At 38.2% G+C, this 15,436-nt stretch overlaps 1 protein-coding gene across 1 annotated transcript in view; it reads right to left on the bottom strand.

Moving 5' to 3' along the window:
• The window catches only part of REL (v-rel avian reticuloendotheliosis viral oncogene homolog), a 49,632-nt gene extending 36,289 nt beyond the window's left edge, over nucleotides 1–13,343 (bottom strand). Inside the window, exons 1-2 of the mRNA XM_006868038.1 lie at nucleotides 13,334–13,343; nucleotides 1,180–1,341 (exon numbers count right to left, since the gene is read on the bottom strand). Coding sequence (XP_006868100.1) covers nucleotides 1,180–1,341; nucleotides 13,334–13,343 — 172 coding nt within the window. The remainder of the gene's footprint in view (nucleotides 1–1,179; nucleotides 1,342–13,333) is intronic.
• Nucleotides 13,344–15,436: the final 2,093 nt, after the last annotated feature.

Raw genomic sequence — 15,436 nt, 5'->3', positions numbered from 1 at the left:
AAGCTATATGAATGGTTGAATGTGAAGCTGATGATGTGCCCTGTAAACTTTCACTCAATCCAAAATAAAAACATTTAATTAAAAAAAAAAAAAAACTAAACTAAATTTAAAATTAAAATTTAAGATTTAAAATCCGTTAACGAGAGATTGAGTATTTTCCAGAATCTACTGTGCCATTAAGGTTTTGTTGGTGTTGTTGTTGTTGTTAGGTGTCATCAAGTTAGTTCTGACTCATAGCAATCCTGGATAGGGTTTTCAAGGTTGTAAACTTTTTGAAAGTAGAAAGCCTCATTTTTCAGGAGCAGCTGGTGGGCTCAAACCACTGACCTTGTGATTTGCAGTCCAGTGTTGATCTTACAAAGCCACTGGGCTCCCATTAAGGTTTTTAATTGGCATTTAAAGGTTAAGAGATTAATAATCAACTAAGAGTATACCAAATACATCTAAAATATACATATAGTATATTTATAACCATGAAGCTAGCATATGTCACCAAATATGCTATTATTTTTTTTAAACTGTCTTTGAAAAGTGACAATATATCAAATCAGTCAGTATGAGATAGAGTACCAGGGCAAGGAGCGAGGAGAAAAATGATCTCCTTTTCCACAGCTTCTATTACAACGAAGAATTATTCTAATTGAATTCATGAATCTGTATCTTTAATCTACATATCAATTTGTTAAATACATCCAGAAAGAGAGTGCTTTTTCCTCATTAGTTCTGTGTCCTATGAAAACGGTCATGATTCTAGAGCTGCCAGTGTACAATAAGCACTGGGACTCACTCTGCTTAGACTGAATACACAACAACATACAACATTTGATAATTTACATACCAATCTCCAATGGCTATCGAGTGGACTATGACTCAACAGCAACCCCATATGTGTCACAGCCGAACTGTGCTTCATAGAGGTTTCGATGGCTCATTTTTCAGGAGTCGTTCACCAGACCTTTTTTCAAGGCACCTCTGAGAGGATTTGAATTGCCACCCTTTCAGTTATCTACAGAGGTAAAAATTGACCTGATATTTACAAAATGACCCTGTATATCTAGACATCCAGTACAGATCAATAAGCAAGAGAAAAAGGAAAAGACCATGGAGATGACCTGAAGAAACTGGGTCTTAAATGTAACTGCTATAACTAAAACAGGAAGCAACTAAAGTGAGATGCACACAGGAGAAGGTCTATTACCTGGATGGACGGATATGTTCGGTTGTTGTCTGTGCTGTGCTCCCCTGGAATGCTGCCTGCTGATCGCCCTTCACATTTGTATCTAAATCGCATGCCCCTCTGCCTGGGTTGTTCAATTATTTCTATATATGGGTTATACCCACCTGAAATTTTAAGGAAAAAAAAAAGGGGGGGTGAGGGAGGTGAGATTAGGATAGCAATAATCATGGATTTTAACCATTTTGCTTTTTTAAAGCAGTAGTCTAAAACAGATTTTCCCTCTCAACATGAAATAACAAGATTATAATGTAATTATACAAGATTGAGTAGAAGACACCCTTTTCCCCATGAAAGGTGAGCTCCTGTAGTGTTAACATGAGTCTTAATTGATTTGATTTGAACTTTATCACTTAATATCTATGGCTGATGCCAGCATGAAGCTCTGACTGAGATAACCACTTCAGAGATACCCACTTCCCACATGTGACCAAACAGAAGGGTTTCCCCCAAGATTTCCCCAGAGGGGCTAGGAATGTAGTATTCAGACGTACTACAGTGTACTTCAAAAGTAAGTAAAATATGTCTTAACTGGTTGGTTTTATATTAGACTGTACAGTGCAGTAAAAAACATTGAACACTGAAAACAAAAATGTATTTAAGCATATATAAGTCATTTTCATTGGAATATTAAAGGGCTTAAACATAGTCTATCAAAACCAAGCCCCCAAAAGGACTTTAGGTTCAAGAGAATTTTCAGTCATATCCAAACCCTTTTTAAACAAACATAAGACACAATGAAGAAAAAAGATATGCATACTTTCGTTGATTTAACAAATTTAATTCAAAATATGTACCTATAGAAAGGATACACAAAACGACATGGATGAATCTCAGAATAATTATGCTGAGTTAAAGAAGTCAGATAAAAAAGAACACATATAACTCTATTGGTATGTTCTTGTTGTCATGTGCCGTGGAGTCGGTTCCGACCCACAGCGACCCTGTACAGGGTTTCCGAAGCTGTAAATCTTTACAGGAGCAGAGAGCCTCATCTTTCTTCCGCGGAACAGCTGGTAGTTTCGAATTGCTGACCTTGCAGTTCACAAACTGATTCGTAACCACTACACTATGTAAACTAACCTACAATGAAAGGAAGCACATCATTAGTTGCAGGGGTGGGATACTTGGAGACATGGATATGATCATTATCTTGATTGTGGTAGTGATTTCAAGATTGTATGTTGTTGTTAAGTGCCGTCGAGTCGGTTTCGACCCATAGCAACGCTGTATAGGGTTTCCGAGGAGCAGCTGGTGAGCTTGAACCACGGACCTTGCAGTTCAAACAGCTTTGCAGTCTGGCGCATTAACCCACAGCACCACTCCAGGATTCTTCAAGATTGTATACAAATGTCTTAAAAACAACAACAATACAAATGTCAACACTTACCAAATTGTATAATTCAAATTTGGGTGATTTTTTTAACATTAGCTGTATCTCAAGTTAGTGGAAATAAGAGCACCTCTGCCCTCTTTTATTATCCAAAATCTTGGAAAAGTTCAATCTAAACACTTTCAAGTAAGGTAGTTTAATGGTGTGTTTTTATTTCAGGGCTATAAAGACAAAGATGTCTTTTATTCAAACAAACAAAAACTCCCTCAATCAGTTTAGTAATTTCTAAATTCCCATTCACAATTAGATATCCACTTCATTGACTGAAGTCTTGTCCTCTGTTAGAATGCAAGCAACCTTCAGAACGGGTAACAGAAGCCCTGCTCAGTGCATCACAGAACCACACCAGGTCTCCATTACAAAGAAGAGACCCTCTGAATCCCATCCAGCTACTTACAAGCCATGGGACCGTGGAAATACTAGTCTCCACCTCTGTAAAATGGGAATAATAGTACCTACTCCAAAGAGTTGTTATAAGAATTAGAGAACCCTTACCAAGTGTTGTTACTGTTGCTAAATGCTGTTGAGTTGGTTCAGATTCATAACAAGTCTGTACAGGGTTTCCAAGGGGCAGCTAGTGAGTTTAAATTACCAACTTTGCAATTCAAAGTGACCTTGCAGTTCAGTGCTTATCTTATAGCCCAACAATAAGAAATGTTGTTGTGAAGTGCTGTCGAGTCAGTTCCGACTCATAGAAACCCTGTATAAGGTTTCTGAGGAGCAGCTGGTGAGCTTGAACCACCGACCTTGCAGTTCAAATGGCTTTGTAGCCTGGTGCATTAACCCACAGCACCACACCAGGACTCCAACAAATAATAAATTGTTGTTGTTGCTGTTGTTAAGTACCATGGAGTCAGTTCCAACTCATAGTGACCCTGCACAGGGTTTCCGGGGCTATAAATCTTTACAGGAGCAGAAAGCCTCATCTTTCTCCCGCGGAACAGCTGGTAGTTTCAAATTGCCGACCCTGGGATTAGCAGCCCAATTCGTAACCACTACACTTTCTTTAACACTGACACAACAGAAGAGTGAAGCAAGAGAACTCAAATTTATTAGCCTACAGAAGGAAGGAAAACACTTAGAGAAGGATCTATGAAAGAATCCCAGTGTAGCCTCAATGCAAATGGAGCAAACGTCCACTCTTTACAAAGAGAACCAATAGCCAGTGCACACTTGTGAGTTTGGATTTCATCCAAAAGATGACATGGAATCAATGTTTTTAGGCAAAAGAATCACATGACTAACAGGCATCGTAGGGTAAGAATTCTGGTGATAGTAGACGGATGAATGGGCCAAGCAAGATGACCAGTTCATTATCTTTCTATTCCATTTTTTCAAAAACTTTCTGAAGCTGTCTCGCGTGGAAAAGAATGAAGGTAGGTCTGAAATATGATAGTGGTGAGTGGGAGGAGGGACTATTTAGAGGATAACACTGGCAGAATTTGGTGACACACTGAACATTAGAATCACTGATGTTCTCCAAGGTTTCTACTTTGGGTTACTGAATAATGTATTCAGTATGTATGAGTAAGAACTGACTCCACAGCACATAACAACAACAACAACAACAACAACTGCTAACTTTAAGGAGCTCTGGTAGTACAGTGGTTGGGAGTGGGGCTGCCAACCTCAAGGTCAGCAGTTCAAAAGTACCAGCGGTTCCACAAGGGAAAGATGAGGTTTTCTGCTGCTGTAAAGATTTACAGCCTTGGAAACCCTGTGCAGGGTCATTATGAGTTGGAACCAACTCCACGGTACTTAACAACAACTGTTAACTTTAGTTTTGTTCTGATTGGCTTTGTTGTTGTTGTTGTGACGTGCCATTAAGTCGGTTCCGACCCATAGCGACCCTGTGTAGGGTTTCCGAGATGCAGCTGGTGAGCTTGAACCTCCAACCTTGCAGTTAAAATGGCTTTTCAGTCTGACACATTAACCCACAGTGCCATATCTGGTTGACTCAGACCCTTCCTATTTGCTATGAGTTGGAGCCGACTCCATGGCACATAACCACCACCACCTACAACACTCAAAAAACAAGGGATTGGAAATGATTATCACAAATGAATGGATAAGCAAAATGTGGTATTATCTATATAATTTCACTCAGCCATAAAGACAAATGGAGTTCTGATGCATGCCACATGGATAAACCTGAAAAACATTATGTTGAGCAAAAATGTCAGTCAAATACGGGATGGTCTCATTTATAAATAAGTATATAGAGTTGTAGAGTCCTGGTGTGGTGCTATGCAATAATGGGCCAGACCACAAAACTGTTTGAACTGCAAGGTCAGAAAGTTCAAACTCACCAGCTGCTCCTCAGAAACCCTATATAGGGTTGCTATGGGTTCGAATCGACTCAATGGTACTTAACAACAACATATAAAGTTATTATTATTGGTAAGTGCCATTAAGTCGATTCTGACACATAGCAATCCAGGATAGGGTTTCCAAGGCTTTTTAATCTTTTATGGGAGCAGATAATCTCATCTTTCTCCTACAGAGCGGCTGGTGGGCTTGAACTGCAGACTTGTGGTTTGCAGTCCAGTGCTTATCACATGGATCCACCACACTACCAAATATTGAATGGAACATGTACATGTAAACACTGCTGAACTAAGGATGATTTTATTGTATATATTTTCACCAGTTTGAAAAATTTAAAAAAAGGACCAAGGACTACAGAAAACTGAATTTAACTCTACCAAGTTCTTCATGTTTAATTCAATTTTACTGACAAATAGTAAGACAGAATTGCAGATGAACATTTCTCATACTAAAAAATTTTCACATTTATATACTGTTGTAGGAATATTTATGTGAAAGTACATTTTCTCTAAATAGCTAATAAAAATCAACACTATCTTTAAAGTTGTAGCTTAAATAATTTATGCGGTTGAACTAAAGGTCAAATAAATCCCTGCCACTACTTGCTTATTTAAAGCAGTCTTGGTAGGAAATTGATATTGAATGACATCATTACCTGTTAATAGCTAACTTTTTTTTAGTGGGGAGGGAAATGTGAATGAAAGTGCTACGTTCATACAGAGTATTCAAATATTTCACTGGTTACACACACGTCTTTAGACAAGATAATGAAAATGAAAAAAGTATAGACCAAAGGATAAAAATGCACTTGTTAAAAATACATATATTTTTTAATTCAAAGTTTTAAATCGTAAAAATGATATAGCTATTACATATCCAATTTTCAACTACTTGGAAAATCCCTAAGATCTATTCTTCCTTTTGCAGAAGTTCTTTATTATTTTTAAAAAAAAAAAAAAAAAAGCCTTTCAACCAAGTAACAGAATTGATGAAAAGATTCCACATTACATTCCTCCAGCTTGTTTAATTTCCCTCACATCAAAACATCCATAGTATTCTGTTTCTGTCAATGATCGCAAACTACTATAATTTAAGGAAGACTGATTTCTTCTTGAAATAAAGCCATTTTACTTCTTGAAAGTGCTTGAAGGTAGGTACTGTGCCTTACTCATCAGTGCCTTGAACACAGGCATTAATATCTGTTGAATGCATGACTGAAATTCTAAAGATAGATGTTTTTGTTTGTGTAGGTTGTTTAAACATTACAGGGACTAGGTTAATGATTAATCAGACTTTCCTTATTCAATTCCACTACTATGGAAACAAAAAATAGTTCTTTGTAGGTACTGAACTACACCAGGACTATATTTTCTTATGCCCATTCATATTTTGAGTTCTTTATCTGTATTTATGATTTTTAAATGGCTCTAGTTGTAAGGTTTATATTAAGCAACAGTATAAATGCATCAGTTACTTCCTTCCTCAGTTCTCTGAAGTGTCATTCTTCCCAAAGTTAAAACCATGTATGAAGTTGAAGAAGGCATAATATAAATCAAGTTGTAAGAAAATGTGAGATTGTCTCAAATCACCAGTTTTGAAAACATTACAATGTCTCCAAACTAAGATCTTGAACAAGTTCATTACTATATTTTCCTTTAATCAATATTATAAAAAGTTGGAATTGGCCCCTATATGCTGAACAGTATTGTAAAAGGCTACTACAGACCAGAATAACATTTGAAATAAGCAAACATGTTTATACACACACACACACACACTTATTATGTACGCGTAGGCAAAACAAGGCAGTATTCAAAAAAATAGTGGCCTATCTAATAAAGTATGTTTTTTTAAGATTTTAAAAAATCATACAGAAATTTTAAAACTTACTAAAGATGAATCATAAACTGTCAAAAACAAACACACTATACAAACAAATAACATGTTATAGTTGGAATTAGGAACCAGCACTACGCATACAGTGAAAACATATCAGTTCCAACAGTTACAATTATAAGATCATTTTTAAGCACTTATGAAAAACATGAAAGTTTTTCATTTGATCCTTTTACCAGCTTTAATCTTCACTAAAACAAACCAACTAACCCCAGGAATTTTATCCCATTTTACAAATGATGAAACTAACGTTTAACAATGTTAAATGACATGCTCAAGGTCACATATTAAACAGAACCAATACTACAAAATATGAACTCATAAGAAAAGAAGCTAGGAATAATGTTAGCTAATAATTAAGTTATGATAGTTGATGAGTCCTGGTGGCACTGTGGGTTAGGCTGCTAACCACAAGATCGGTAGTTCAAACATACCAGGCATGCATGAAAAAGATGAGGCTGTCTGCTCCCGCAAAGATTTACAATCTCAAAATACCTACATAGGGTTACTATAGTCAGAATTGACTCAATGGTAGTGGGTCAATATGACAGTTAGGATACGTGATGTAGAATTCAAAAAAATAACAAGTAAAAGAGCAATTGGGAGAAAAGTCACAATAACTGATACAGCAAAAAACCTGTAATCTAAAATAAATACAACCTAGTTTAAGAAGATAATGAATCCTGGCATAGGCAAGTATGCATTTGTTGTTGCTCTTGTGAAGGGCCTTGAAGTCAGTTCTGACTCATAGCATTATGCATTTAGTGCCAATGAATTTCATAGAGCAGATTCACACTACGGATGTAGATCAGAATCACCTGGGTAGCTTTTCAAACCATACATGTCTGACGGACCTCACCTGAGACCTCCTGAATATAAAAGGGAGTCTTCAAAGATTAAAGCCCAGACCCACATTTCTGAGAAATCTTTTAGGAAATTCTAATACACGCTACTGACTAATAAACACTGATCAAATACTTAATGAAGTATAAACAAAAATGCACAAATCTTGAGAAACTCTATGAAATTTCAGGTACAAGTATGGGCTCTTCTACTCAACAACAGCTTATCCAAACACAAGCAAGGGAAGAAGACATTAGTACAAACATAGCTTTCAACTGTTCTAATTTATTTAAAAGGTAAATCGTTTGCAAAATTAATATTTAACAACCATCAGTAACAGGCTTCTTGCAATATAACACACCAATGTGTCACACCACAGTGCAGATCAGCTGACTACATATCCCTCACAGAAATACTGTGTCACCCTTTGCCTGAGAACCAAAGGAACAATAACATCACACTAAATATCCATCACCTCTACTCACTTTGGTGAAAAAGAAAGTAAGACTTATTCTTCTGTCCTCAAACTTAGGAACCAGAGTAAGTCACGCAAATTGCCTACTTTACTTTAAAGACACAGGTAAGTCTTTCCATTTCTTCCTATAACCAAATCATAGTCACTGTTTCTTACAAAGATAAAGTTGCATTCATTTAAGAAAACGGCAGAGAGAATGAAAGCCTATTCCCATAAGACAGAAAAAGACTAGCACAGGAGGTGCAAATGAAATCAATGAAGAATGAGTGATGTCTATCAAATTGGCAAAAGGAAAACGACACCTTGTTTAACTATCTACCAAGCAATGTTTTATTTAAATAAAGGAAAGATACATTATCTCTATATATCACAGACATACATCTAGTCTTTAAATGACAGGTAAAACCATTTCAGGTGGTTAAAAGCAAATGGGCTTTCTCTTCCTATATATTCTTGAACGGTAGACATATATACATAAATCAATAATCTGATCTAGTTTATTATTGGTTTTATGGTTTCTTAAAATTCTAGAATCTTAACCAGTTGTCTTCAAGTTGATTTCAACTCATGGGCAACCCCATTTAGGATACGTACTGGACTGGTAAGTGCAAGGTCAGCAGTTCAAACCCACCAGCTGCTCTCAAATACCCTATACAGGATTGTTATGATTCAGAACCTACTCAATGGCATACGACAATAAGAACAGAACTGTGCTGCATTAAGCTGTCGATGGCTGATTTTTCAGAAGTCTATTGCCAGGCCTTTCTTCAGGTGTCCCTGGGTCAACTCAAACCTCCAGCATTACTTTCACTTAGCAGCTGAGCGTGTTAACCCATGGCACCACCTGGGATTACTAGAATCTTCTTGTTGTCAAATGCCATCAAGTCAATTCCGACTCACAGAGACCCTGTATAAGGGTTCCAAGGAGCAAATGGTGGGTTTGAATGGCCAACCCTGTGGTCCACAGTTCAGTGCTGACCCACCAGCACCACACCAGAAGTCCCCTAAAATCTTAGGCTACTTTAATACTAATACACTAATAATGACTAATAAACACTGATCAAATACTTAACGAAGTATAAACAAAAATGCACAAATCTTGAGAAACTCTATGAAATTTCAGGTACAAGTATGGGCTCTTCAACTCAACAAAAGTATACTTTTGTTGTATCTAAGTGCTAAGGATCTCTAGTGGTTTCTGCTTCCTAGAGGTTGGAGTTCCAAAAACAGCTACATTAAAGAAATAAGAACATGACCCTTTGGGGGCATGCATTATCTCCTTTGTTCCTCATAACAAGCCTTTGAAGTAAATATGATTCCTGTTTTTTACTTCTATCACACTGAGCCGTATAGCCCCGAGTAGCAGAACTGGAATAAAGCCCATGTGAGCTCTACCATGGGCTAAAGCCCAAGTTCATTTTAATTATCGTAGGCTGAAACTCAATCTGGCCTTAAGACCCATCCCCAAGTAGAGAATTTTCAGAATGCATACACCACAAAATAAAAGATGTAAAAGGTTTTGGCAGTAGAGAGATCCCACTGCTGTGGGGGCAAAATATCAAGTCCTAAATTTTTTTGTTTTGTTTTTTAGGTAGAAAAAGTAGGGAAATATTAAAAATCTGTCCTGAATTGTTCACGTACTTACTTAAGTGAAAACAGACAGCAGGATCAAACTCTCTCTCCTGATAACCAGTATTAAAAAATTAAAATACAGGCTATCCAGAAATATGAATTTTACCAAAACAACAAATACCTGAGACATATTTAAAGGGGCTTCAAAAAGCTTGTGGAAAATTTTCATTAAAATATAATGAGATCTTTCCACAAACTTTTTGAAGCTCCCTGATACTTACACTAAAAGACTATTTGCTGTTTATCCTAAATTTAGATTAGCTGGCTGTTTTGTATTTTATCTAGTAAACCTACTCATCATCCAAACAGCATTGACTATTGCGTGGATATAAAATCCAGACCCAGCTTAGATATAGACTCAAGAAAGTGTGCCTACAAGCACAATCATTTGTAAAGAGCACAAATGAGAGGATGTTGGAACAAAAAGAAACGAGTCCCCTAAATTGTGTGTGAGGAGGACATCACACCCTCCTGAGATGTTCCCAGTTATGATTCAGCTGATACCTCTCTAGTCATTTCATTCACTTTGTCATATAGAACCTTAATTATTTTAGACTACTGTTACCTTTACTTTTACATGTTTTGTATTTCTGAATAAATACTCAGGTTTACATGTAGAGTTGTTTACTTAAAAAAAAAAAGTCATTTGCTTTAGTTATGCATTCCTAAGTTTCAGCTCTATCATCAATGATAAACTGCATCATATCTACATCTACCTTTTCTTATTAAAGAGAAAAAATATGTCTCTTGAAGAAATTCACATTACAGAGAGTTGGTAAGTAATGTGGTTTACGAAACAATTTCTTTTCATACTTCCTATTATTATGTGACATAGAATTATACTAAAAAATGTGAATTAAAAACAAATCATCTAAAGTTTAAAACAAGTGTTACGACATACAGTGCTATTAGTAAATACAGCTATGTGCCATATAAGGATTGTTAGCTCTTTTTACTAGAACAATGGCAGCTTATATTCAGACCCAAAATGACTCACTTTACTTGTATTAAATACAATCGAACCATAATCACACAAGAGAAATGATTGCCTAATAAGCATGCATATGTCAGACAGATTTGGGGACATTTTCCTTCACAATGCCTATTCCAATTAAAGTGAAATCAAGTTTGTTGTTGTTGTTTTTTTAAATCAACCCAGGCAATGAAAACCAGTTTAACAGAACCTGAGCCCTAAATAATCTGAGGATTCATCTGAATAAAATGTAATCATATATATCAAAGTCCCAGTACCATATTTTCCTTATGGCACTCATAATTTTGCTTCTGAGATTAGAACCTATGCTACTTTCATGTATTATAGCTCACATATTCAATTACACATACAATATCTATTTACATATGACATCCAGTGAGAAATGAAGAAAAGGCATTAAAGGTATAGTAATCAATAAAAACAGTTTTTGAGATTTTAATACTACCTTACTACAAAAAGAATCTAAATCAGGCAATTAAAAATTAAGACTTTTATTGTTACACTTTCAGTTAAATTATTGTTTTCAAATATTAATGTAAATTTAAGATTTATTTTGTGACAATTTTTTCTTGTTCTAAGCTTTTTGCAATTGATTTAATGGATGTACACTCAGATTAATGAAGGAACAAGCCTTTAAAAACTGTTAGCAAACAATTAGATTATATTTTAAACATTTTAAATAGTCCTGTTTTAATTCAACTCTTAAGAAAAGGGAAAAAAGAAAGATAATCAGTCTTCAACCTCCAAACCTTTAAAACTTCACAAACGCCCATCAATTTAGATAATATTCAGTTTTCTTAACAGCAAATGGTATGTCATTAAACAAATGTAAATTGCATCACCTTTTAAAATCGTGTGGATCTTAGAAAATGCTACATAGAAATTTCTGATTAGATCTTTTTTTCTCTTTTGAAAGAATCTGATTTTTTCTAAGTACAGTGGAGTTGGTTCCGAATTACAGTAACCCTGTACGGGATTTCTGAGGATTATCTGGTGAGTTTACAATATATTCTTGCAGTAAATGAGTAAAACTTGGTTACACTTAATACTACCCATTCTTGACCACTTTCATAAAACTTCTTTTTGAGAATCAATAAATTAACTAAACATTTAAAACTCATCTTTGCACTTTTAATCCAAATATGACTTGAATTCATTAATTTAGAAAATTATCTGAAAGTTTGGGGTCACTGAAGTGGGTAAAGGGAAAGTTGAAATTTTAAAACTATATTTGTATTCTCACAAGAAAACCACAAAGACAAACTGAAATTAAATGTCATATGAAACACCCCTATTTCCTTTTCAGCCTACAGTAGTAGTGAAGGCATTGTTCTGTCCAACCCTTTAAAAAGATCCTTTTTACTTCCTCTTCTGTACTAGGTATCGGCTTCCACCGAGGGTCACTGTGCCAGCTGTGAGGGCGGAGGTCAATCATAAAGAAGGGCCCCCCTTTTCCAGCCTCCAAAGCTAAAAACCAAAACAAAACCCAGTGACTTGGAGTCGATTCCGACTCATAACACTACATAGGGTTTCCGAGACTAAAATTTAATAGATGCAAGCAGCTACATCTTTCTCCCGCAGCGCAGCTGGTGGGCTTGAACTTCTTACATCGCAGTTAGCAACCCAATGCCTAACTCACTGCATTAACAAGTACTTTTAGGCCTCCCCGCCTAGACGCAAGCTGCTCTGTCTGCGTGGAAAGTTACCCTATTCTCTTTGCCAAAATCCTGGGAAAGGTCCAGTTCGAACGCCGTCTACCTGATTCACCCCTGAAGTACGAGGCCCACCAGAACCACCGCTGTACACAGGAGTCGCCCTCTAATTCTATATGGTGTTTCTTAGTAAACTCGTTCCTCCGTAAAGCAAAAGTGCCAAGAGTTTAGTAACTGAAAATTAACCTTTACATAGTGATTCAAAGTTGTTTTCATTTTTGGCCATTATTTAAAAACACGAGCGTTCTAAAAACTTTCTTTCCAATAAAAGAAACAACAAACTGATTTCTCGGTAACCTAGAAAGTGTACGCTTTATTTCACCATAAAAGTGAGCCACTTTGTTAGAGTAACATTTCCACTTACGACCTGTTAAAAATGTCATTGATGACACTTAAAGAGGCGCCACAACTGTCAGTCAGTACAACTACGATCGCTGCTGGGCACTAAATGTAATTAAACAGCTTTCTGAAGGTTCCTCATTCCGGCTCTAAAACATAAAACAACCATTTCAATACAAGTCCATTTTAAAATACGAGACCTCGTCGTCCTCCTTTGGAAGATGATTTACCTAATCTTAAAATCAAGCCGTTGGGAATTTCTAAGGTTCCGGCGATTATAACGAGATCAAATTACAGAGTGTGGTTTTGGTTTCACACGCAAACCCCGAACCAGTTAACTTTTTAAAAGGCTGACAATTTGCCAGAAAGTGTTTTAAAGACAGAATGGACCACGGCCAAATCTCAGCGGACCACCTCTCCTAGCTCCCGAAACTCGCAGCAGCAGATCTGGGAAAAACCGGGCCCTGGCATCCGCGCCAACACTCACCGGAGGCCATGGCTGCGATCTCCGCGCCGCCCCGCAGGCAGCTTGTAAAGTCCGGGCCCGACACCGCCGCAACCAGTGAGCGCGCCAGTCAGTCAGGCAGTCGCGGAACCTCTGCCGGCGGGACCCCAAACTCCCTGACCACTCCCGGACCCTCCTCCTCCTTCCCGCCCTCCTCCGGGTTTGTGGCTCACACCTTCCCACCCCCTTAGTTCTCGCGCTCCGGGTCAGCCGGAGTCGCCCATCAAGGGTGCGGGAGTCAGGGACAGGAGGCGGAGAGCGGTAGAAGCCCAGCGCCAGCCCGGAGGGGGATTTCCCATCACTGACGTCAGCCCCCTCCTCACCAGCCCCTTCCTCCGGAGGGCGGGGCTACTTCGCGGCTGGTGCGCGTGCGTCCGCCTCTGCGGCTAGCGCACCGCCCCACCCCTGTCCCCCAGTGCAAAAGCTCTCCGCCCCCGCGCATGCGCCCCTGGAATGGCCGCGGGCTTAAGACAGGGATAGTTGCGAACTGGGAATTTAGACTCTTGGAGAGCGCGGGGAACGCTGGGAGTCGGGAGGTGTCAGTCCCGCGCGTGCGGAGGCCGCGAGTTTCTGAGAAATCCCCCTCCTCCAGGTGGTTCTTTGGAGCGTGGTTTAAAGTTCAGAAGCGGTTGGGAGGGTGTGGTGACGTCGAGAGAGCCGTCTGTCCGGGAGCACTGAGGGGCGGGCAGGGCGGCAAAGTGGGGCCGGACCTTTCGGTCTGGTGGAGGTCCGCCCGGGGTTTTCGATAGGTGGTTCCCCCTCTTCCCGATTTCGCAGATGCAAATCGCCGCCCCCGGGCCGGTGGGTGTAGGAGCCCAGGCGTCCTAAGGGAAGTGCAGAAGCAGTGCTTGCCTTTAGTCTCTATTTGCATACGGGGACCCCCGCCATCTGATTTCCCCCTTTGTCTTTAAGCTGTGAAGGCTCTGTTAACTTTGGGTATTTTATCTACTAAAAATCTTTGAAACTCAAAAGGTCTGCACGGTGGTGATTTGTACTATAGTTAACAATTGCTTCATCATTACATGTTAAAGTTTAGTGAAAAACATTGTCATTCAGTTGACTTTCAGCGACCTTAACCAAAACCCAAAACCTGCCAAAAACTGCCATGGAAAGGATTCAGACTCAGTGACCCTATATAGCAAAGTAGAACTACCCTATAGGGTTTCCGGTGCTGTTAATCTTAGGTGGAGTTGTTGGTAGCCTCATCCTTCTCCACGGGAACCATCAACCCTTTGATTAGCAGCCCAACACTTAGCTCGCTGCATCACGAGGGCTGCTGTGGCGACCCAAGTCAACCTTATATCCCGAAATTTGACACAAATACTCAGGAAGAATATGGAGAATGGAAAAGCATTTGGTGTTAAAAGGAATCCAGTATAACTTTGTTTCCTTCATTTGATAAGTCTCCTGTGTGCCAGATACTTTACTGATTAAGTTATTAATTTTATAGATGAGATCATTGGGAATCAGAATTAGGTAATTTGTCCAAAGGTCAGAATGCTGGTAGAAGGAAAAACAATTTATGCATAGGGTTGTCTGAATCCAAACATCTATGCTCTGTCCATTCTTACTATTTCAAATAAGGGAATAGAGAGTATCAGAGTGTCATATTATCCAATAGCAAGGTAAACACAGGCTTACTTGTGTTTACTTACTTATCCATTCACATTTTTTATCACATCAAAGATTCTGCCTCTAGGTAAGGCTGTCATCTGTCTTTCCTAACCCCACAGCACCTTTCTAGAAAAACAAGTCTCTTCAGATTTACAGTCCCTGGGAAGGAGTAACCAGTAAACAAGGTAAGTATGGATTTACTTAAGCTTACTTATCTGTAGTGAACACTTTCATATGATGTAGTGAAAAACTTGTGAACCTGTTCATTGTAAATGTAAGCACGCACAAATAAGCCTGTGTTTACTTTGTTTATTGGATATCTCTACCCATTATCAGCCTACCATAAAGACTGTAAAGGAAATAATAATAAAATCTGCTAATCTCAAAATGATCTACAAAATACAGAAAAGAATAAAGTAGTTTTACTATTTTAATAAGTGTTACATCATACTTGATACCCAATCACAGGCT

Source organism: Chrysochloris asiatica, unplaced genomic scaffold (assembly GCF_000296735.1).
Source record: "Chrysochloris asiatica unplaced genomic scaffold, ChrAsi1.0 scaffold00114, whole genome shotgun sequence".
Lineage (NCBI taxonomy): Eukaryota > Metazoa > Chordata > Mammalia > Afrosoricida > Chrysochloridae > Chrysochloris > Chrysochloris asiatica.
The sequence above is the reverse complement of the archived record's forward strand: the minus strand, read 5'-3'. Positions and strand labels throughout refer to the sequence as shown.